The sequence below is a fragment of the Danio aesculapii genome, chromosome 13 (assembly GCF_903798145.1).
Source record: "Danio aesculapii chromosome 13, fDanAes4.1, whole genome shotgun sequence".
Lineage (NCBI taxonomy): Eukaryota > Metazoa > Chordata > Actinopteri > Cypriniformes > Danionidae > Danio > Danio aesculapii.
Window position 1 is genome coordinate 41,648,968 of NC_079447.1, and position 23,146 is coordinate 41,672,113.

The window sequence follows — 23,146 nt, forward strand, 5'->3', positions numbered from 1 at the left end:
GAACCTTTACCTTCTGGTCGACGCTACAGAGCACTGCGCACCAGAACAGCCCGACACAGAAACAGTTTCTTCCCTCAGGCAATCCATCTCATGAACACTTGATGATAATAATTGTGGAACCAACATCACTACTTGCTATACACTTTTATACACATTTGCACTTATTTAACAACACACTTTACATGCCAATTTGCACATGACAGCTGCACATATAACATTGTATATAGTAATATAGCTGTACATACACTTGTCATTTTGTATATTTGCATTCACTACTTACTTGTATTTTTTAAAATATATTTATTATCTGTTTTTTGTCCTGTCTTTGTAATGCTGTTGCACTGTAGAAGCTCTGTCATGAAAACAAATTCCTCGTATGTGTGAACATACCTGGCAATAAAGCTCTTTCTGATCTTCTAATAAAGGTTTTGGACCATGTGGGGCATAGGACGTGTCTTTGGATATAACTCAGTTTTTTACCACACTTTGTTATTATTGTTCATTTATTCGTTTGCTAGAAATTAGAACTGAATTTAGAAATAGTTTTGAAACAAATCTTTGCGCTTAACAAACTAAATTAATTATGTATAGGCTAATGGATGTCTTAAGCGAGGTTGTCCAACACGTTTCCTGGTCTATGAAAGAGAGAAAGTTAAAGTGAAAGTAAAGGCCAAATGGAGGAGGCTCATTTTGTATCCTCTAGCTCCAGATGGTCTGTTTAACTATTTTCTTGCTAGTGAAGCATTCAGTTTTTACATTTACAAAGTCCGCCATATAAATAGCAAATGCGCCATGGCGCGACGCAACTGACTCTTAAAGGGAGGGGGAGATGAGACTCTGATTGGAATTATCACACCTATAATTCATTAAGAAAATAAGCACAGACCTGGTAGACCATGTGACGCGGCGAAGAGCATATTTTTCCGTCCTTAAAATAGCAAAAGTGGATTCGGACACACCCTTAATGCTTTTGCACCATGTGCTTTAGACTTTGCGCCTAGACCGCTAAAATAGAGCCCATTGTGTTTTTGCATTTGAGTATTGAAAAAATAAAAAATATTTCTGAATTATTGTAAAAACATTGGTTATCTGCTCATATCTTCATTTTTACCTTTTTAAAAATATAAGACCGTTAAAAAGTTGACTAATCATTGTGCAGTTTTTGACAACAGAGATGATGGCAACGTTACTGGTCATGCAATGTGTGGAAACACAATCAACAGATTAGCGTTACAGAATCAACAGAATAGTGCTGACTCATTATCTGCATAAAATGGTTTAAAAAGTAGGAGATCATCTTCAAGACAGGACTTTTTCTACGAAAATTTCTGTATGAAGTGGCAGAAAAGCTAATGAAGTTTTAAAACAAGATTAGGTATGCTACTGTTTGAATGTTAAAAATTTTCACCAAAAACACACACACACACAAAAATCAAGGTTTGAGAAGATGTTAATGTACTTACAATAAAGTTGTTATTTTTTTAAACAAGTTTAAAGTATACTGAGGTCTTTAAAATGCAGGACCATCTTGTCACATAATGTGTATGGTGTCTGTTGTGATGCTTCTAGTTAAAAATTCTTAAAATTCATTACTTGCAGGCTCATACATTTAAAAAAATGCATTGGCAACTTCACATGCTGCCTATATGTATTGCACATACTATCATCTGTGATCCATTCATCTTCATTTAACAGGATTCAAGATGATACGCAAATTGAGTTGCAGCCAACATGAAAGGTCATTTAGGATATTTGCCAAAGTCAGCTTTAAAATGGACACAAAAATGCATATCCAAGACACAAGGTATTGCATCGCTCAACACCTTTTTAGTGTTGTTTATTATGACAATGTCAGAATGCAACATGATTAATGATGAAAAACCCCCAGTGAACAGTTTCAATTTTGACCAAAGTCCTGCAGATGGTTTAGCTCTAAACTAATCTAAAATTCATATCATACAACTGACCAGAAACAATCATAGCAACAAAACAGAGAAGGGTTTTAAAAAGTTAGCAAGGAAAAACTTATTTACAAGACTTTAATGTTTTCCATCCCTGCATTTCAGTAGATCAGAGTGATATATTTATGGTATGGCTAGCCAAATCTTAAATTTGAAGATTACAAAACTGCTTGTTTACAACCTTGGGGGACCAAACACTTTGAATCTGATTTCCTGACTTGGCATTATATTCACTCTTTTATTACAGTTTTACTGTTTAAAAAAGTTTTTGTTTTGACAAAACAAAAGTAATAAAAACTTAAGGCTGGAACAAATACATTATATGAAACAAATAAATGGTCTAGTTGTGCAATATGTTACAGTTTTTTTTTCTGACATGAGAAATTCAACGCAATTAATTTATTTTTGTTACAGGATTAAGCAGACTTTCAAGGAAAGCTCTTTTATTGAATTATGTACATTTTACCTTAACATAATTGATTAATAAAGTTTTGTGTAATTAAGGAAATTTAGTTAGCAATGCTTAAAGGGCTAGTTCACTCAAAAAAACTACACTTAAAGGTGCAGTATGTAAGTTTGACACCCAGATGGCGGAATTAGGTATTGCACACCTGGTTCAAAACAAATGCAAGCGCAGGTTGCCAGATTGACAACACCAACAGCAGTGTGCCTGACGTATCTGTTCTAACCAACACCTGAAATTTATATATTAGAAACAGCTTCTATTTCTTGCAGCTTAACAACAGAAAACTGATAATGATCCCCTCAGGTCCACCTCATGTGCTTTATTCAGTGTTAAATGCTAATAATCTGAGTTTCGATGCCTCCTTAGGTGACATTTATTGCCATACTACTGAAAGCAGCAGCAGATAGTTAACCTCAGATCTTGAAGATAAATTAAACCGTTTGAAATGGAACTTTAGAACTGGACTCAGTGGAAGCCAATATCAGTGATTCAGCATGTACATTTATTAATGTTAAAGAGTTTTAACATATACTAATTAGTACTAATTAAACAGTACTATTTCTCTGGAGCACAGGGCAGTAACTTTATTCTATGCTTCAGAACGCCTGTATTTAATTACAGTCGTGTTTGTTTAATTAGTCGTTTTTCGTCTGGTGCAAACAGCCAAATTGTTTATAACTGCAAATCTTGTCATGTAACGTGTTGTTATGCCCCAAAATGTAACCTGCTCACCTAATGTTTATATTCATAATATTTATATTATGTGCTAAATAATAGCCACCTCCTTTGTAACTCTGAATCTGCGTCTCATTTTGGAGTCTGCTACTGTCCACCGGAAGTCGCATTTCAGTCGCATATATCCATTCTTTGAGAGCCTTCATGACTGAATGAATGAAATATGCTGTTTTCCACCAGGGCAACCTGGGGTGCTGAAATATAATTGTCTAAACTGGAATTGGGCGGGTTATATGACCAGAACAAAGATCAGCACGGAAAGCACATTTTCAAAGCAGAATATCTGACTTCAGCATTGCTTTTCAGATAAACAAGAAGGCTCACTTGGCATGTTTCTTAAATATCTGCAAACATATTATGGTATTTTTATGCTGTTGTTCTAGTGTTGTTCTAATTTTAACCTTTTTTTGGTCATCAAAAAGAGAATTTCTAACAAAATTTCACTATGTTTGCCCATACAAAGCCAGTAAATTGAGATCATCTTAAAAATTTGTTTTAAAAAGGCAAAAAAAAGGCACAGTGGGACATAATATATATTATATATTATTATTATATATTATTTAAATAATATATATTATAAATTTCAAGTCTTTTCCGGGTATATATGGCGTAGTGGAAAATGCACCAACACATGCACTCTGGTGTTCGCGGCGACACGGGTTTAATTCTCATCTCGAGGTCCTATGCTGATCCTTCCCCTCTCTCTGCTCCCCACACTTTCCATTCAATTATCTCTACTGTCCTGTCACATAAAGGTGAAAACACCTAAAAAAAATGATATAAGGTTTTGGTAAAAAAGAATTTCAATATTTTACTTAATAGTCTTCATGCACAAATATGCATTTATGAATCTCCATTAGTGCAGCTTTGTGCTTTGACTTCATCAGAATATGCACATAAATTGTGAAAAATCAAGATTAAAAGCAATGCCACACACATTTTTGTGTAAACTCTGTAAGTTTCTGATCAACTAAAGCACATAAGTCCCCAATATCAAGTTTTATCAAGCATTACCAATTCAAATATGATTAACTACTAACTCCTTCCAATATCGAGGCAATCTGTTTCCACAGGTTTTAAAGTCATGTTGCAGCAGGCTTAAAGTACAGTACCAGCTGCAGGGAGAAGCAAAGAGTATAACTCAAAAGAAAGCATAATCCCTGCACTGCAAACATAACTAAACCAATCATAAACAAAAATTTTAGCACAAACAGCATTTAAAGCAATATAAAGTCAAGAAAAAGTGTTTGTTCATTAATATGTTTCATGCACCCTGCATAAGCCTATAAAGGTTGTCCTTTGTATCCTCAGCAGGAAGAACAGAAGAGCAACAGCTATGAGCAATTGTACAGAAGCATTTCCAGGAAGCCTGCTGGTGATTAGAAAATGGCCTAATTTGCTACTTTAATGAATTAAGTGAGTGGAGCAGATTTTGGGCCAGTGCTTTCGCGCTAGTGATGGATATGTGGACAGACTCTTGCAGCCAGCTTGTGTAAAGCCAGTCAAGGGCTGTCCAATCAGACAAAGTGGCTTGAGAACACAAAGCCAAACCAGATTCAAGCCAAAAAATGAACACTCCTTGAGACCAGAAGAGAACCAGCAGAAGCCTTGAGCTGAGAAATACTGCACAAACATACTGCAGCAGGCGCCAATAGTTACTAAAGTACAAAACACAGTGGGAGGAATTTGCAAAAAAACAAAAAAAAAAAAACAAGTGCAATCTCTCACTTCCTCTCATCCTTTCGCTCGCTCTCCCTTGGCTCCACAACCTCCTTGTCTAAGGTATTGTAAAAGATATTCATAAAATAACAGACACCATCTGGCCTGCTGGCATTCGGCTGCTTTTTATGAGGATTTAATGATGGCTAAATATTACTGTCAACTCTGAAAGGAACACTTTAAATCATTCACTGAAATTCCTCGTAAAAGTCTCCCATTCAGAAACTCACATTAGACAAAGTTGCCATAGGCCATAGTAAACCTATAGTATATGCACCACTCTCTACCGGGACAATGTAAACCGTGGAGAATATCAGACAACAGTCATAAACTTCATCTAGGAATGGCTGAAATAAGTTGTATACGTTAATTGGTGTTTAATATTTCAACACAAGTGCAATGAAATCCACAAAGTGTACACTTTGTTCTCCATATCAACCCATTATAAGTGATTATAAGTGTCATCAACGTTTACGGTGCCTGACTATGCAGAAGAAAGTTTTGTGAACTTGCAAAGCCTACAAGCAAAAGTCGTTCCATAAGCTCTGTGACACAGCACCACCAAGTGAAGAAAGGAATGAATCTATACCACCAAATACCCTCAGACAGATACCTATGGCAGACATTATATTACAGAGGTCAAAGGTTTCAGAAGCAATCCATCACAGAGGTCTTGCCTTAAGAAAGGTCAAATGGAGGATACCTGTAAACCGTTAACAGCCCCTCAGCTGTGACTGCGCTTACAGATTTACAAATGATCTGCATGACTAGAGAAACACACACTCACATGCTGTGTTCCAAAACCTAGCAAGTAGTCTTGGTGTGCTGTATAGGCAGATGCAGTCTAAAGGCCATAGACAACACGAACTCAAATTGGCAACAAAACGTTTCAGTGTAGTTTGAAAACAATAACACACAGAGAGTGAACTAAGATTATACTTTCCAGAGCCCATCCTGAATGGAGCACACACTAAAAAAAACCTTATAAAACTAATTACTTTAACTTGTTACACCTAAAATAATTATTTCAACCTAAGTTATTACTGAAGACTATAATAAATCAAGTTGAAAAAGCATAATTCCTTTAAAAAGTAATACCTTGACATAATTTTTTATTAATTGCTGATGTAAATATAAATCTGATCACTAAAACCACTTCAGGAGGTGGTCTAGGATGCATTCCAGACAAACTAGACAGGTGTAAATGCATCTGGTTTTTAAAACCACATGTGTAAATGATGTTTTGCACGTATCTTTACTAAAAATTCAAACAAGATGTCAGTTGCTCAGCATTAATGGAATGAGGAAATATAGTATAAATGAGAGTGAGTATAGTTGTAATATAAATTTCCAATGTAGGGGCATTGAAATTTTATTCATTTCGTACACCATTTTCTCTAGATTCGTGCATTGCATTCTGGGATTGACCTAAGAATTCAAACAATGAAGGAATCTTAGAGGGCTGCTAAATTATACCATTCCCCTCACGTCTTGTGCATATGATTCCTTAAAACCTTGCCTACATAAGCAGCATCAGGTTTTGGAACAGAGCCACAGACACTCACTTTCCAAAAGTGAAAAGGGAGAGCTCCGATGAAGTGGTATGTAGACTATTTAAAGGTTGTGCACCGGGGGGTCTTCCACAAGATCTGATTACAGACACCACACATGCAGTATCGCATCCTGTGTGTGTGTGTCTTGCTTGTATATGTCGGCATATTCTGGGAAAATCCATTATGACTCAACTGTGCATTCCAGTAGATCTCCACTGGCTTATCAGCTTTCTGTAATGAACTGTCAGTAACATCACACTGCAGCAGCTCCAACGAAACAATTTACAGTAACTGTACCGCTGACTGAGCATGCATTCTGTTTCTCACAATACGTCACTGGGCCCATTCATATTCAAGAGTCATAAATCATAGCGCATGTGGCTAATGAATTCAAAGTGTGGTGGAAGTGTACATTTTAAAGCTTCATTAGGAGTTAACTGCAAGCCTTTCCAAACACAGGCACTATTATTGATTTCAAACTGGATACTGCTATTCCACATTTCATCTTTAAAGTAATGCTAGTGTAATAAGAGAAGAAGGTCACAGGTGGTCCATACCGATGTCATAGGAGAGGAAGTCGGAGGAGAAACATTTGGCCCCGTTACTGAGCGAGGTGTCGTTATGAGTGTTTCCACCGAACACCAGCAGAACTCCGCTGATCAGCACAGCGGAGTGGAGGTATCGTGCCAGACCACTTTCCTTCAGGATAAACCTGGGGAGAAGCAAACACACATCTCATTGGCTATTGTAATGCAGCGTGTGCGTGAGCGTTTAGCTTATGGGATGGAACAGTTGGTCTGAAGGTCACTCTCCACAGGCTAGGTCAGATACGCAGACGGACGCCATCAGTTATGTGGCACCACAGAGACTTTTATCCACATGAAGAAACACACATGTACTGTATGTATGAAGCACTCGTGCACACACAATCCTCAACTTGTATTGTGTTACAAAAATTAGTCAGCGATCACATTTAAAGTTTCACTAAAGTTATGTCAACTAAATCATTTTAATTCTGACATCATTTACTCACTCTTGACTTGTTACAAACCAGTTTGAGAATTTTTTTTGTTCTTTGAATCACAAAATTAGATATACCTGAATATATACCAATAACTACACTCACCGGCCAGTTTATTAGGTACAACTCACTACTACCGGGTTGGACCCCCTTAATCCTTCGTGGCATAGATTCAACAAGGTACTGGAAATATTCCTCAGAGATTTTGCTCCATATTGACATGATAGCACAGGGTGGGCAAACTCGGTCCTGGAGGGCCGGTGTCCTGCACAGTTTAGCTTCAACACTAAACAAACACACCTGAACAAACTAATCAGTGTCTTCAAGATCACTAGAAATCTATAAGCAGGTGTGCTTGGTTAGAATTGGAACTAAACTGTGCAGGACACCGGCCCTCCAGGACCGAGTTTTCCCACCCCTGTGATAGCATCACGCAGTTGCTGCAGATTTGTCGACTGCACATACATGATGCAAATCTCCCATTCCACCACATCTCAAAGTTGCTCTATTGGATTGAGATCTGGTGACTGTGGAGGCCATTTGAGTACAGTGAACTCATTGTCATGTTTAAGAAACCAGCTTGAGATGATTCACAACTTATGACATGGCGCAGTATCCTGCTGGAAGTAGCCATCAGAAGATGGGTACACTGTGGTCATAAGGAGACCCCACACCATTACACCGCCACCACCAACCAGAACAATTGGTACAAGACAGAATGGATCCATGCTTTCATGTTGTTGAGGCCAAATTCTGACCCTACCATTCGAATGTCGCAGCAGAACTCGAGACTCATTGGACCAGGCAACGTTTTTCCAATCTTCTATTGTCCTATTTTGTTGAGCCTGTGTGAATTGTAGTCTCAGTTTTCTGTTCTTAGCTGACAGGAGTGGCCCCTGGTGTGGTCTTCTGCTGCTGTAGCCCATCCGCCTCAAGGTTCGACATGTTGTGCATTTAGAGATGCTATTCTGCATACCTCGGTTGTAAAGAGTGGTTATTTGAGTTACTGTTGCCTTTCTATCAGCTCGAATGTTCGGATTCAACTGCACCAGATCATCTTGACCATGGCTACATGTATTGAGTTGCTGCCATGTGATTGGCTGATTAGAATTTGCATTAACGAGCAGTTGGACAGGTATACCTAATAAAGTGGCCAGTGAGTGTATACTGTAAAAAAAATGCTGGGGTCCACACAATCAATTTGTTTTAGGGCAACTTGAAAGAATTAAGTTAACTTATTAGTTTATAACAAATTTAAGTGAATTGAACATAAAACAAGCTGTCACAGATAAAACAAGAATTGTGTTGTTTCAGCTCATTTTAATAAAGTATTTTGAACAAACAGCAAACATAATTGTTTTAAGTGTATTGACTTGTGTCTGAAAAAAATTAACTGGTCAGTAAATAAAGAAAGAATTATTTTTTTTTAATGAACTAAACTAAAAGTTCATCCAAAAATGTTTTAAAAATGTTGATTTACTTTATTTAAAAAAAAAATCTTATGTTAAGTTTTTTCACAAACTTTTCATACTTTTTTTTATCTAAAACCACAGTTCCATCAAAAAGTAATCCATTAGTTTATGCTGAATGTTCTTGACTCTCTAACATGAAACAACTCAAGAAGAATTTACAATCTGACTAAATGTATCACTATATATTGTTATGATTTACTAAAAGAACCAAATCCAACAATCATTTGGTCAGGAATCACACTCCACACAATATGCCAGGAATCATACTACACTACAGCACTTTATAGGGGTAAAAAGTAGTTCAAAATACCTCAGCAATATTTGTAATTACATGTTGCATATTTTCCTCACAATAACAAAATAAACAAATGACTAAAATTAAAGCCTCTAATTATATTAATATGGATGTTCGCACAATCTCTGCAATTTGGCATTGGCAGTCAAGTAGTAAAGTCATGTGTATTTACAGAGATAAACAATAGACTGCTTTATTTAAAAGCAAGAAGCTTTACTGCGTAGATTTTTTTTAAAAGCAGTGTCAGTGTTGACTTCATTTATAATTACACTCTTCTACAATAAAGATCACCACATGCCAGTGGTGGTTTAAAAAGTTTCAAATTAGCCAAAGCAAACAATTTTGTACGAAATTAAGTCATGCTAGTTTGTTCTTTGTATGGTACATGTTCATTTATGAAACTAAACTAAAGTTATGCAGTGTGGTTTTGTTTCACTGAAATGATCTTGTTTCGTAATCAGACTACGCAGGCCACTCACTATACATGTTTTTGGTCATCTAAAGGCAACCATGCACAATAAGTTTTGTTTACATGCGAGTCAGACTGCACTGGCCCTGGTGTATGGTTTTCATTCACTGAAAGGACCCGTAAGCACTTTCATAAACACAAATTTGAAAAGTTAACAACTAATTGTCAAGTTACACAGCTGCTTATGTAAACAAGTGACACTTTCTTTCCTTTCCTTTTAGTCCAAAACTCTAACTTCAAAAAGCACATCAGGTTCCCAAAGTCTTCCACTGCCTCTTGCTTTCACTTTTCATATTATGTGCCATCTCTGCTTTGACCTCATTGTGTGTCTGTTTGGGGTTGGGAGGGGGGGGGGGGGGGGGTTGTGTGTGAGACAGAGAGAGAAAGCACTCTGTGTCACTCTGCATCCACTCAGCACTCCTCTCTACACTTTGTCAAACACCCCGAGCCCTGTAAGCGAAGCGTTGTTTGATGCATTGTGCAGCTCCTTTCACTTGCTTTGCCAATCAAAAGCCAGAGAGTGAAGAACATACAGCCGGTCTGTGTGTGTGTGTGTGCGTGTGTGTGTGTGTGTGTGTGTGTGTGTGTGTGTGTGTGTGTGTGTGTGTGTGTGTGAATGAGAGCGAGACTTTTAAGGGTAAGAGAGCTTTTAAAGACAGGTTTCACCGTTAGGCTAAGCAAAGAGACAGTAAATATAAAAGGCAAAGGGGAAAAAACTGGGCATACGTCTCTTTTTTAAATGTCTTCCATCTGTAAGCACAGAAGACGGTGACGTTCAAGAAGAAACAGATACAAAAGCTTTCTTTGTGCAGCTGTCAACTTTTAAGTGAACCGTCTTTGAGTGTGAAAAGAGCGAATGTGAGATAGAAACCTCAAATTAACTTCTACCACTACTTTGTGCATCGTCTTCACTCCAAAAAGCGTTCCCTAGCCTTCATAAAAGCATTTGTGGTACCTTCGGGTTCAATTGTAGGACATGATATATTAATACTAACAAATTTCATAACATTACTAAGTTCTAAGTAATAGGGTAAAAAAGTGTCATTTGTTTACCACCAGTGGATACAAAAGCTGATTTAATCTGTCTTTTTTAAATTAAATTAGACAATGTTTTGCTGGAAAAAAACAATTGCCTGAGTTTTGGGTGGGAATAATAATAATAATAATAGTTGCAATTCCATTTTGTGTCACTAGATTGCACTGCTGTAAAAAAAATAACCCTCTTAAACCAGCCTAAACTAATCTTAGGCCCTTTCCACACGAACACTGGTATTTTCAAAACTGCAGGTTTTATTTTTTTTACACAGTTTGGCCATTCGTCTGCACAAAAACAAGAACCTTCTGAAAACTCTGGCCAGGGTGAAGATTTTTAGAAAGAGTGGTCTTGAGGCCACTAAAACCAGTTTTAGTCTCTGCCTCTTGACATCAACGTGCATTCAGTTTTCTCCTTTCTGATTGCCAACACAGCTTTATTATAAGGCTTTTATCTCCAACTGTTGATTTGGCCTGTCCTTGACAGTGCATCAGTGCGTTGTTGCATCTTTTTGAGGACAGAGATTTTTTTTTTTTTAATGAAGGCAGGAAAAAAAACTCAGTTTATAAAAATACCTGTGTATGTGTGGACATGGCTTTCAAACCCTATTTTAGTTTCTTTCTTCTATTAAACACAAAAGAAGATATTTGCTGCATCCAAATTTACATAGTTATACTACACCCTAAAACTATGTACTTTTTTTGCGAAGGAAAAATGTATACTTTTGAGTATGTAACAGAAGAGTATGCAAGCTTTGGAACATACTACTTCCTCATTAACAGATCATTGTGTTGATTAGTTATAAGTAGGCCCACATGGAATCTGCACACGCAGAAGTCCGCAGATTTTTAGCCCATAATTGTTTGTTTATTGACTTGTGTAAATGTGTGTAAACTTATATTTATTCAGTTTTTTAATTAATTTCAGTAATATTATTGACAAATATTAAAATGTTCATATGATTTATTTACAATACAGTTTGTAAAGTAATATTTTCTGTTTCTGTTGTCTTTTAGTAGATATATTATTTTAGAGACTTTATCAAATAAAGTGGATCTAATTGGATTTGCATTGTAAACATTAAATAAAAGTTAAAAAGGTATTACTTTTTATTTAATATATTAAGGTTTTAGTTATGATACTCACAAAATCATTCCGCATAAGTCCGCAGATTTTTAACAAAATTCTGTGCAGAAATAGCTAAAAATGTCCACAGATTCTGTCTGGCCCTAGTTATGAGCCCTGTCAATAGTTCACACATCATCCACATTTAATTTCCTACCTTACTGGAGAAGCAGCAGCAGGATAATCTGCAATTCACAAGTCTTTCATGCAGAGAAATCTCCTCAGGTCTTTGGATAATTATGCTTTCAGACGTTAATGTCCAAACACGTCATTATATAAGTTCAGGATTGTTGTTGCAGATGAAACGTAACATAGAAAACACTATTTAAATTTTTTCCAGTTGGCTAGATATTAATTAACAGTCATACAAACATCTTTACCGAAGCCTCTCTACTTGACCGTTGGTCTCACGCATCCACCATGTTTGTAGTTTATTTACACTTTTCACCCACGTTTGTAGTTCTAATTGAATTCACATGCAACACACAATGTATTCGTGGGAAATAGTAAACCATCCAGGAACCTTTGGCATACTCTTTTCAACATACTACGATTTGGGATATACTCTATTTTCAAATACTATTTAGGATGGATAGTATGCGAATTGGGAAGCAGCAATTGTGAAAAATGCTGGTAGCTGGCACCCATTGATTTCCAGTTTTAGTATTTATTTTCTACTATGGAAGTTAATAGGTGCCAGCAAACAGGATTCTGCATAATATCTTCTTTTGTGTTCAGAAGAAGAAAAAAACACAAAGGTTTGAAACGACGTGGGAGAAAGTAATTGATGAGTTAATGTTCATTTTTGAGTCAATGATCTCTTTAACCGAACCTAGTTGGATTAAACCATTCCTGGCCAGTTGGTTTTAAGTTATTCAAACTGGTCTTCCAGTCTGAATGAATATTTTAGTCCTAGTCATTGGTATTTATTTTAAACTGGTCTCCTCATATGGCCAAGTTAAAAATATTAGCCAACATAAAAATACAAAATTATTCTCTAAAACTGGCTAAAAGATCAACTTGACTGGCCTGGCACACTAGTTAAAACCAGCAAGGCAGCACTTTAAAAAGATAATTTTAAGAAAGCTTTCATGCAGCAGAAGTTATTGGTAACCAAAACTTTAAAATATTTTATTTTGTGATCCACAGGAAAAAAAAGTCACACCGATTTGAAACGCTGTAAGAGTATGAGTATGTTTTGGCTGATCTATCACTTTATTCCGTTTTCTTTCTTTATACAGCAAGGTTATTAAAGAAAGATTCACTGCAGAAAAAAACTGCCATGTTGGATTCTATCCTCTTAGACTAAACCTTCAAAAAACTGAACCTGGCAACAGTAACTTGGCATCATTTATAGTGTCACTATCAGCTTATTTGCAAATACTGTCATATTTCACACGTGTCGGAAAGTCTTGGTCAGCAAACTCAACAGTTTAGTGAAGATGTGATACCTGCTCACACATGTGTGCTCTGGGTCTGATTTGTGTAAGTATATTTATTCATTTACTTTTTGTGATTAGTCACAGTCACACAACGATTCACATGCATTCATAGTTAAAGAGTCTAACATGTGCACAGTGTGGTTACTCACCATGTGTGTGTGTGGACCTGATAGCGGTATAAATGATCCACTAGGCCATGTTTGCTGGCAGGAAGAGCTTTGTATCCTCCATGGACGTATATGGAATGTGAAGAGCTGTCATAAATGCTGCTGTGGCCATATCCTCCCTGCACCAGCGCCCCATTCGTCTCTGCCACCGACCAGGAGTTAGTGCCTGACAAAGAGTTAGACTTTACTCTCAGATTCCCATATGTGCAATGAATGAATGAATGAATGAATGAATGAATATATTAATGATTTTTTTTCCTGATATCCAGGAAATATTTATGAGCAATAGAGATTAATTTTGAGATTAGCCCTAAAATGCTGTCACATTTGATCATTAAAATTTGTCCTTGCTAAAAACACATCAATTTCTAGACAAAAAAAAAATTTAAACCACCATTTATAAAGGCTTGTAGTATAAGATATACAGTTGAAGTCAGAATTATTAGCCCCCCTTTGATTTTTTTTTTCTTTTTTTTTTATATTTCCCAAATGATGTTTAACAGAGCAAGGAAATTTTCACAGTATGTCTGATAATATTTTTTTCTTATTTGTCTTAAAAAGTCTTATTTGTTTTATTTTGGCTAGAATAAAAGCAGTTTTTAATTTTTTAAACACCATTTTAAGTGCAAAATTATTAGCCCCTTTAAGCTATATATTTTTTCGACTGTCTACAGAACAAACCATCATTATACAATAGCTTGCCTAATTACCCTAAACTGCCTAGTTAACCTAATTAACCTAGTTAAGCTTTTAAATGTCACTTTAAGCTGTATAGAAGTGTCTTGAAAAATATCTAGTAAAATAGTATTTACTGTCATCATGGCAAAGATAAAATAAATCAATCAATCAAAACTATCATGTTTAGAATTTCAGTTGAAAAAAAAATCTTCTCTCCTTTAAACAGAAATTAGGGGAAAAAATAAACAGGGGGGCTAATAATTCTGACTTCAACTGTACACACATATACATAGCATGTTGAGCATGAACTGCATTTGTCACGTTACAGCATCTCAACTGGATTCAGTTCAGTACTTTGACTAGGCCACTCCAAAGTCTTTATTTTGTTAGAACATTATTATAACATTCAGAAGTGGACATGCTGGTGTGCTTTGGATCATTGTCCAGCTGCAAAACCCAATTTCGCTTTAGCTTGAGGTGACAGATGGCCAGACATTCTTCTTCAGGATATTTTGGTCCACAGCAGAATTCATGGTTCCATTTGTGACAGTCTTAAGTCTTCAAGGTCCTGAAGCAGCAAAACAGCCCTATGTAATTGTAACAGCAGACCGGTTACATAATCACACTACCTCCACACACTGTTGGTATGATGTTCTTTTTCTGAAATGGGGTGCTACATTTATGCCACACAAAATGGCACACACCTACAAAACGTTCAACTTTTGTCTCATCAGTCCACAGGGGATCATCTAGGGGAAAGTCTTGGGGATCATCAAGACCCTACTGAAAAAAACCAGCTTAAACCAGCCTAGGCTGGTTGGCTGGTTTTAGCTGGTCGACCAGCCTGGTTTTAGAAGGGTTTTGGCCATTTCCAGGCTGGTTTCCAGCTATTTCCAGCCTGGTCTTAGCTGGTCAGGCTGGAAAATGACCAGCTAAATCCAGCTAAAATCAGCCTGACCAGCCTGGTTTAAGCTGGACATAGTTGGTTTTGGCTGGGCTCCCAGCCTGCCTAGGCTGGTCAAGCTGGTTTTAGCTGGTCATCTCCCAGCCTGACCAGCTAAGACCAGGCTGGAAATGGCTGGAAACCAGCCTGGAAGTGGCCAAAACCTCTCTAAAACCAGGCTGGTCGACCAGCGAAAACCAGCCAACCAGCCTAGGCTGGTAGCTGTTTTTTTCAGTAGGGGATGTTTTCTGGCAAAACTGAGATGAGCCTATTTTGTTTCCCCCTTAATAAAAACCTTTATTTTAAAACTGCATGTTGTGTTTACTTGTGTTTCCTTTAACTAATACTTAAATTTCTTTGACGATCTGAAACATTAAAGTGTGACAAACATGCTTACTGAAAATTAAGAAATCAGTAAGGGACAAACAGTTTTTCACACCACTGCAAGCTCAACTATAGTTAATCATAAATTGTGCTACTTCAAAAGTGAGAACCACATTAACAGAAAATTACTTTGTGTTTTTCTTTAAATATTTTATTATCTTTCACGTATTTATTGTCTTTTACGTTTTCATTGTCAACATTGCTAGTAGTATATTGTTTTGTTTTCGGAGTATGTCATTGTATTTCGCTTTTTGCACTGTCTGGAGCCAGCACCTAAGCTTTTCATTCATCAAAGTACATGTGCTGCCGATAATGTGACAATAAAAGTGATTTAACGTAAGAATGAGAGAATTAACTCATGGAAGACCTCGTGTCAGCAGTCCATGAGGTCTTGTGAGCATTGGTGGTTCAGTGGTAGAATTCTCGCCTGCCACGCGGGAGGCCCGGGTTCGATTCCCGGCCAATGCAGCAATGTTTTTATTTATGTTGTAACGTGTAATATCACTAATTTACTAGATCTAACATCAACTAAAGTAATACATTAAGGCAGAGGTTGTTTTGGCTGTCTGGCTACATCAAACATGCTGACATCAGCCTGACTAAGACAGCGGTTAGTTGCTCTTTGGTGGAACATCTGCCATGAATTACACGACTCTACAGCTTTACAAAAACAATGAATTCAAAGGTTAAGCAGCGTGACTTTCAAAGTTTCTCTGCCTTGTTACATCACAGCCTCTTTTTTTTACAAAAAAAAACTACTCAAATATTGCATCACTCTAATTTCTTCAAGTTCTTTATGTCATCAAGTTCACAGATATGCAGTGAAGTGCAATTGCCATCATTTTCACCAACTCTAATAAGCTCACATATTCATTTAGAGAGTAAGAACGGAGGAAAGCGAGAGCATCAGAAAGAAAGATTTAAGTGGAGTCTCTACAGAGCTCAGACACATTAATCATTGTTCAATTCCAGACAGTGCAGTTCAGGTACCACCACTTCTTAATGACCTGAAGCATGAGTGTGAGTTCGAGTGGGTGTGTGTTTGTGACAGAGAGTGGAGCAAGTCGACTAGAAAATACCGGTGAAAGAAAAGAAAAGCGGAAACCTTCACTTTAATGAGTCTGGCCATGTCAACACACCATGTCATCGCTAAATGCTGCGCTGGCATCATGTTATAACACACTGCCATCTGCTGGAAGACAGAGGTACTGTCTGCTTTTGTCAACAGTACAACTACATTTTACAGTGGTTTTGGTTCTTGGTTAGTTTGGTCAAGAACAAAAAAGAAAGATTATACATTTACTGCTGGTTCCCTTCGCATTTCCACTGTCATTTTAAGATCAATTTAAATGCAATATGCAAATGCAAATATGTAAAAGTTTGATTTGTACTATGGATTTGTGCCTTTTCATGGTTGTATTTTTGACATAAGTTCCTGTTTTTAGTTTAAATGTTTTTGTTATGTTCCAATGGTGGGGTCACGGTGGTGCAGTGGGTAGCACGATCGCCTCATAGCAAGAAGGTCGCTGGTTTGAGTCCTGGCTGGGTCAGTTGGCATTTTCCGTGGAGTTTGCATGTTCTCCCTGTGTTTGCGTGGGTTTCCTCAGAGTGCTCCGGTTTCCCCTACAAGTCTAAGACATGCATTTTAGGTGAACTGAATAAGCTAAATTGTCCGTAGTGTATGTCTGAGTGTGTATAGATGTAATTCAGGTTAGGATAATTAGGAAAGTTACTGTATAAAGATGATTTATTCTGTAGACTATCGAAAAATAATACAGCTTAAAGTGGCAAAAAAATGTAAAGCCTTAAAATGGCTTTTAAAAAATATAACTAATAACTAATTTATTCTAGCCGAAATAAAACAAGTATGGCTTTTTTTTTCCTCCCTGCGTTCGCGTAGGTTTCCTCCAGGCGCTCCGGTTTCCCCCACAGTCCAAAGACATATCATATAGGTGAATTGGGTAGGCTAAATTGTCTATAGTGTATGAGTGTGAATGAGTGTGTATGGGTGTTTCCCAGAGATGTATTGCGGCTGGAAGGGCATCCGCTGTGTAAAAAAACATATGCTGGATAAGCTGGCGGTTCATTCTGCTGTGGCGACCTCGGATTAATAAAGGGACTAAGCCGAAAAGAAAATGAATGAATACGTACAGTTATATATTTCTCAGATGTGTAAAGGTTTATCATTTTTTTTTATTTTAAGGGCTTTACAACATTCTGTTGTAGATATCTATGTTCAATTAGTATGTATACTGTAGCACTGTGGACCTGCGAGACAAGACATTTCATTTCACTGTATGTTCTCAAATGTAGCAAAATAGCTTGACTTAAATAACAGAGCAATTTAACCAGAGCTATGTTTAATCAAAGCAAACCTTCTGTGTGAACACCTCTTCAGACAGAACCTCCTCTCAAAAAACTCCTAAAAAGTTTGTGTAAAAAAAGTTGGAAAGTTCAAATTAAGTTCAAATTTGAAATCGCTGTGGCTAAAGATGGCGAATGTCATTTCTCCATTAGATTCAATATAGTGTTTTAAGTAATGTTTAATGTTTTGGAGTAAACTGCCAAATGTGAACACCTTTAGACAAAACCTCTCACAAAACACCTGAAAAGTTTGCATGAAAATTAAGTGTGTTGAAATCACTGTGGCTAAAGATGGCGAATGTAATTTCTCCGTTAGATTCAATATAATGTTTTAACCATACATCTACAAAAATGATAAATGCAGAACATTCATGTTGTAAGGCATATGTTTTATGTTATAATGTTTTATCTTTGTTAATTATTACTATAGTTAATGTCAAGTGACCTGACATTCATTTGAACAAATTTCCCATTCATCCAGACAATGCATCTACCAAGAATCCTGAGTTTCCCCACATGATTTTAGGGATGTTCGTGTGTTTTCAACTCTTAAACACAATCTACTTGTCCATGTGAGGAATACCGATCTCAGTAATGCAATTGTGAATCAAGTTTAAGGAAAACATACATATATTATTTACTAGCACTTACGAATGTTGTACTCCTGGACGTGGCTGAGATAGCTGTAAATAGGTGAATAGCCAAAAAGCACCACCATGATGGGCTCTCCATTTCTATTATCCACTATATGAGCAGTATGTCCCTCAACGGCAAACTGCTGAGCCTGAAGGCCAGGGCTGGGTGTCCTGAGGGACCAAGATCGACTATGTGTATCAAACAGCCACAGCTCATCTGTTACATTCCCAAAACCTGCCTCCAGCTTCCCACCAAACATGTAGATGGCATCCTGCAAAATGAAGAGAAATTAACACACTGAGTCCTTGTGCAAGCACATGAGGCATTGCATCACCTCAGGCTGAGCAAAAGTTGGACACCAATTTTCAAGCATCACAGGAGCACACATTCCCCAGCATGAACAGCCAATCAATACACTGCATCTATATAGAAATCCGCGGAGAAATGACTCAGGCCTTGTGACACTGCTGCAACTCTTTAGCTAATAAAAACATGACTCCAGCTGGAGCATACAACAACTGAAAACTGCTCATTTTCTACACATCTTTAACTGAACAAAAACATCAACCCAGCTGAAGCATTTAACAACTAAAACTAATCTTTTTACTATTATTTGGGTTCTTGTTCTTGAGGTTATAAGCCGATATTGTATCAAACAAAAAAGCTTCAAACACTGATAATGATTCTGTAAAGTAAATACTACAGAAAAATGGTAATTGCTGTGTTTATACATCAGTAAAGGATTAAATTGCTTAATGAAATGTTTATCGAGGGCCGTATGTGCATGATCTCTGAAAGATCATGTGATGATGAAGACTAGGCAGCTGAAAATTATGAAAACTTCTTTCTGAACAAACAGCAAGATTCGGTTGAAACAACAATTTGGAATATTCAGTTAACCAAACTGGCATGTCTTTGGGTTGTTGTTGGAAGAAAAAGAACACACGTTCACGCGGGAAGGAAAAAGAAAGCACTATATACAAATATCAGAACAATATTTTAATCTAAACGTAAAAAAATACAAACATGGCAAAATAAGCCTCTGTGGCCAAACACTCTCTTTTTTATAACTGCCAATAAGCAAACATAAAACAACAACAAAAAACATTTAGTAATCCCTTTTAATGGAAATAAAAGTCCAAGTGAACTGAAACTGAAAAACATGCACCGGTGACGGGGGATGCAGAGAACAAAGTCCACCACGACCACACCCACACACAGAGTCATGAGAGCATTGGTGGTTCAGTGGTAGAATTCTCGCCTGCCACGCGGGAGGCCCGGGTTCGATTCCCGGCCAATGCAAAGCAGCTTTTAACATCACACAATTAAGCCCACTGAACAGAGAGACTGGTTTAAATATTTGAAGAATAAAAATAATTTGCTACTGTAAATGTAAAATTTGTGTTGAAAAGCATATAGTTATAATTTACAGTTAAAGATTTAAAGAGACCACAATTATTAGACATAGCATTATAATACCCCAAAGAACCCCAAATTTGGTACAGTTTAGAACCATGTTTCCTGACAGTGTACTAACCCAATAAAACCAGTTTGCACTGTGGACAAAAATATATAACATAAATATAAATAATATATATATATATGATTTATTTAACCACAATTTATTAACTATTTAGAAAAAGAAACAGAAATAGGTATGTGAACATAATGTCATAAAAATAAACATTTTTAAAAGTATTTTAGGTAAAAATGTGTACTTGAAATTACACATAAATGGCTACAGCCATAAAGCAAAACAAGCATTCATTTTAACATCAAAATGTTTGAGCTGAACTAAATAAAAAAGTTATTTAAAATCAAAAATCTTTTTAAGCATACACAAAATGGCACATTCAGACTTTGCAGTAGTGCACAAATTTGGAAGAGCGTTCCAAATTTGGAAGAGCCAAAAAGTGTATTGCATCCGTAGTGGTTTAGCACTACCATTGAGAATGAATGGAGAGCAGTTTAGGGTCTTTTTTCCAAAAATAAATCTCACAGGATGCAATGCAGGTGGCTTTATAAATATTCTTCGAAATTCTACATGATTCATTTTTTAAATTGTATTAATTTATATGGAACATGTGGAAATAATATATTTTTTATATTTAAGTACACATTGTCACAAAAAAATAACTTATGAAAGTTCAATTTTAGGATGAAAACAATGAGTCCTTGATAAAGAGCACTGTGTTCAGTTGTCACTGTTAATGTTTCCTTCTATGAGTTTGTACTGCATTATGTCCATTGTTCCTTGCTACATTCTACTTGTTAAGCAAGCAGGCTGTCGTTAAATTGACTATAACCATTGTAATGCCAAGCACTTACTTTAATATCGCAATGTTTGAATTTGACTAAAATAAAGAAAAAATTATGTTGCATTGGCCGGGAATCGAACCCGGGCCTCCCGCGTGGCAGGCGAGAATTCTACCACTGAACCACCAATGCTCACATGTGAATATCTTCTGTGCTCACATGCTCATGTTCACAGGATGTCTGAACCTGAGACAGCATAACAAAAGTAATGAAAGCATGAAGTCTCTACTTAAAGTAGAGAATATGTAGAAGTGTAAATGAGTGAAATACGGGTGGAAGAAAACATGCACCGGTGACGGGGGATGCAGAGAACAAGGTCCAGCACAACCACACCCTGAAGGAAGTCATGTGAGCATTGGTGGTTCAGTGGTAGAATTCTCGCCTGCCACGCGGGAGCCCCGGGTTCGATTCCCGGCCAATGCAAAGCAGTTTTTTTTCTTGTTCAAGCATTAAAACATTATTGTAACATAACGATTAAGTGGCTCTCATTGACTATTGAATATTTTAGGACAAAAAAGAAAAGGAATTACTTTGCAAATATTTTTGAAACAAAGCTAAACCATAATTTAACGTATTTCATCAAGTACTAATGGCTAATAAACACATAAACTCTGTTTATCAATCATGAATGGAAAACTTAAGCTTTAAGCTAAAATATTAAATCAACCGTGTATAGAGTTACACTCAAAATTCATATAGAGTTACAAAAAATCATATAACACTTTAGATGGTGTAGATACTGTAGATTCAAAACCTGTCCAGCTTTTATAATGGTCACAATTTATATTATGATGCCCTTGTTACAGTATAACTCTGCATTCAAGTACTTTTTTATTCAGAGTAACACTAATCAATTAATGTACATACCGTACTTTATGGTTAGAATGAGGTTTAGTTGCATGTAATCATGCAATAATTTTACTGTTTGCTATTACTATAGTACTGTAAATACATGTGAAATGAGAAAAGAACATTGTATTTTTGGATTCCAAACACTAGTGGGCACTATTGCTACATAACACAAAAAATCAATGGTGAAATATATGAAACTCAGCATAAGGAGCTAAACCTGTAGCATTATGGACAACAATGACCAAGGAAGCATCTTCTCAACACAGAGACTGTTACAACACTCATTGCATTGATATGCAAATAGACCATGCTTACTTTGTGAAGAGCAAGAGAGTGTCCATAGCGCTGTAGGGGTCCACCATTGATTGGCACTACATCCCATGTACTGCTCTCTAGATTATAACTGCAAAACCACAGAAAAACTGAAGCAGGGAAGAAAAAATATGCATTTTACAAAGTATTTGCTTATGATGTCACCAGAGTGTCACGTACTTCATAACCATCTGAAAGGAGCTGTAGTTGAAGGTAAAGCCTCCAATAACCCACATCAGCTTCCCATGAACTACTGCTTTATGGGAAGCCCGACCAAGTGACTGACCATCAGGCTTCAAATTAGGCAGGAACCAGTAGGACTCAGCTGAAGGAACTTTTAAAGAGCAGTCTGGACCTAAGATGGGAAAGAAATGTCAGATGAGAGACTAAACTTTAGAGAAGTGTGTGTTCACAGGACCTGCATGAAAGTCATACACTCACTAATAAGTCAAAGTGGCCCTGTTTACATAATACACAAGATTTTGGTTGATTAGATCAAAAACAAAAAAAGAAAACACATTCCCACACTTTTATTCTGTCTCTTTTGTCCACCAAACATTTTAAAAAATAAAAATATGTAGTAAACACAATATTAAAATTTTTATTTAAAAAAAAGTTACAAACATTGTTATAAACACAATAAATTAGGGCTTCACGATGTTGGAAAAATCTCTGCGATATATATTGAGATATGAATACAATTTCACCAGATGGCTTGAAAAGCTCTATTTGCAAAGAAATCAATTGGAGTGATTTTTGTAAGGATGTGAATCATGTATACAAAATAATAAACAAATAGCAAGCAAATATTATAACAGTGCAACAAAAAAAAGTTAAATATTTTATAGTTTTTCCATAGAGTCAAACAGTATTCAGGTACAGAACTTGAATACTGACATGTTAAAAACACTGTATAGTTGAAATATTTCAGTAAAATGTTGTGTCCGAATGCTTTAATCTCTCTTGAAACTCTTTTAAAACACATGCAAATGATTAAGATTTACTCTGTTATGGTTATACTTTGCAATGACTCCACAAATATCATGTATTCTCAACTGTTGTGCTATAATCACAACTCAACATATCCTATTGCAGTAAGACACATTGCGATATCAATGCTGAAACAATATATTGTGCAGCCCTACTATAAATTACTGCAAATAAGCAGTGTTTCAACACATATAAAAATGATCAAATAATGCC

At 36.5% G+C, this 23,146-nt stretch overlaps 1 protein-coding gene and 4 non-coding genes across 6 annotated transcripts in view; 3 read left to right on the forward strand and 2 right to left on the reverse strand.

The window, feature by feature from the left end:
* The window catches only part of atrnl1a (attractin-like 1a), a 431,550-nt gene that overhangs the window by 342,828 nt on the left and 65,576 nt on the right, over positions 1-23,146 (reverse strand). For both annotated transcript variants that reach the window (XM_056471227.1, XM_056471228.1), the window contains exons 6-10: positions 22,124-22,298; positions 21,947-22,034; positions 18,479-18,734; positions 13,441-13,624; positions 6,992-7,146 (exon numbers count right to left, since the gene is read on the reverse strand). In XM_056471227.1, the coding sequence (XP_056327202.1) occupies positions 6,992-7,146; positions 13,441-13,624; positions 18,479-18,734; positions 21,947-22,034; positions 22,124-22,298 (858 nt within the window). The remainder of the gene's footprint in view (positions 1-6,991; positions 7,147-13,440; positions 13,625-18,478; positions 18,735-21,946; positions 22,035-22,123; positions 22,299-23,146) is intronic.
* Positions 15,861-15,931, forward strand: trnag-gcc (transfer RNA glycine (anticodon GCC)). The gene has a single exon. It is a non-coding gene; the product is annotated as a tRNA-Gly (tRNA).
* trnag-gcc (transfer RNA glycine (anticodon GCC)) lies at positions 19,695-19,765 on the forward strand. The gene has a single exon. It is a non-coding gene; the product is annotated as a tRNA-Gly (tRNA).
* Positions 20,841-20,911, reverse strand: trnag-gcc (transfer RNA glycine (anticodon GCC)). Its single transcript has one exon. It is a non-coding gene; the product is annotated as a tRNA-Gly (tRNA).
* On the forward strand, positions 21,132-21,202 carry trnag-gcc (transfer RNA glycine (anticodon GCC)). The gene has a single exon. It is a non-coding gene; the product is annotated as a tRNA-Gly (tRNA).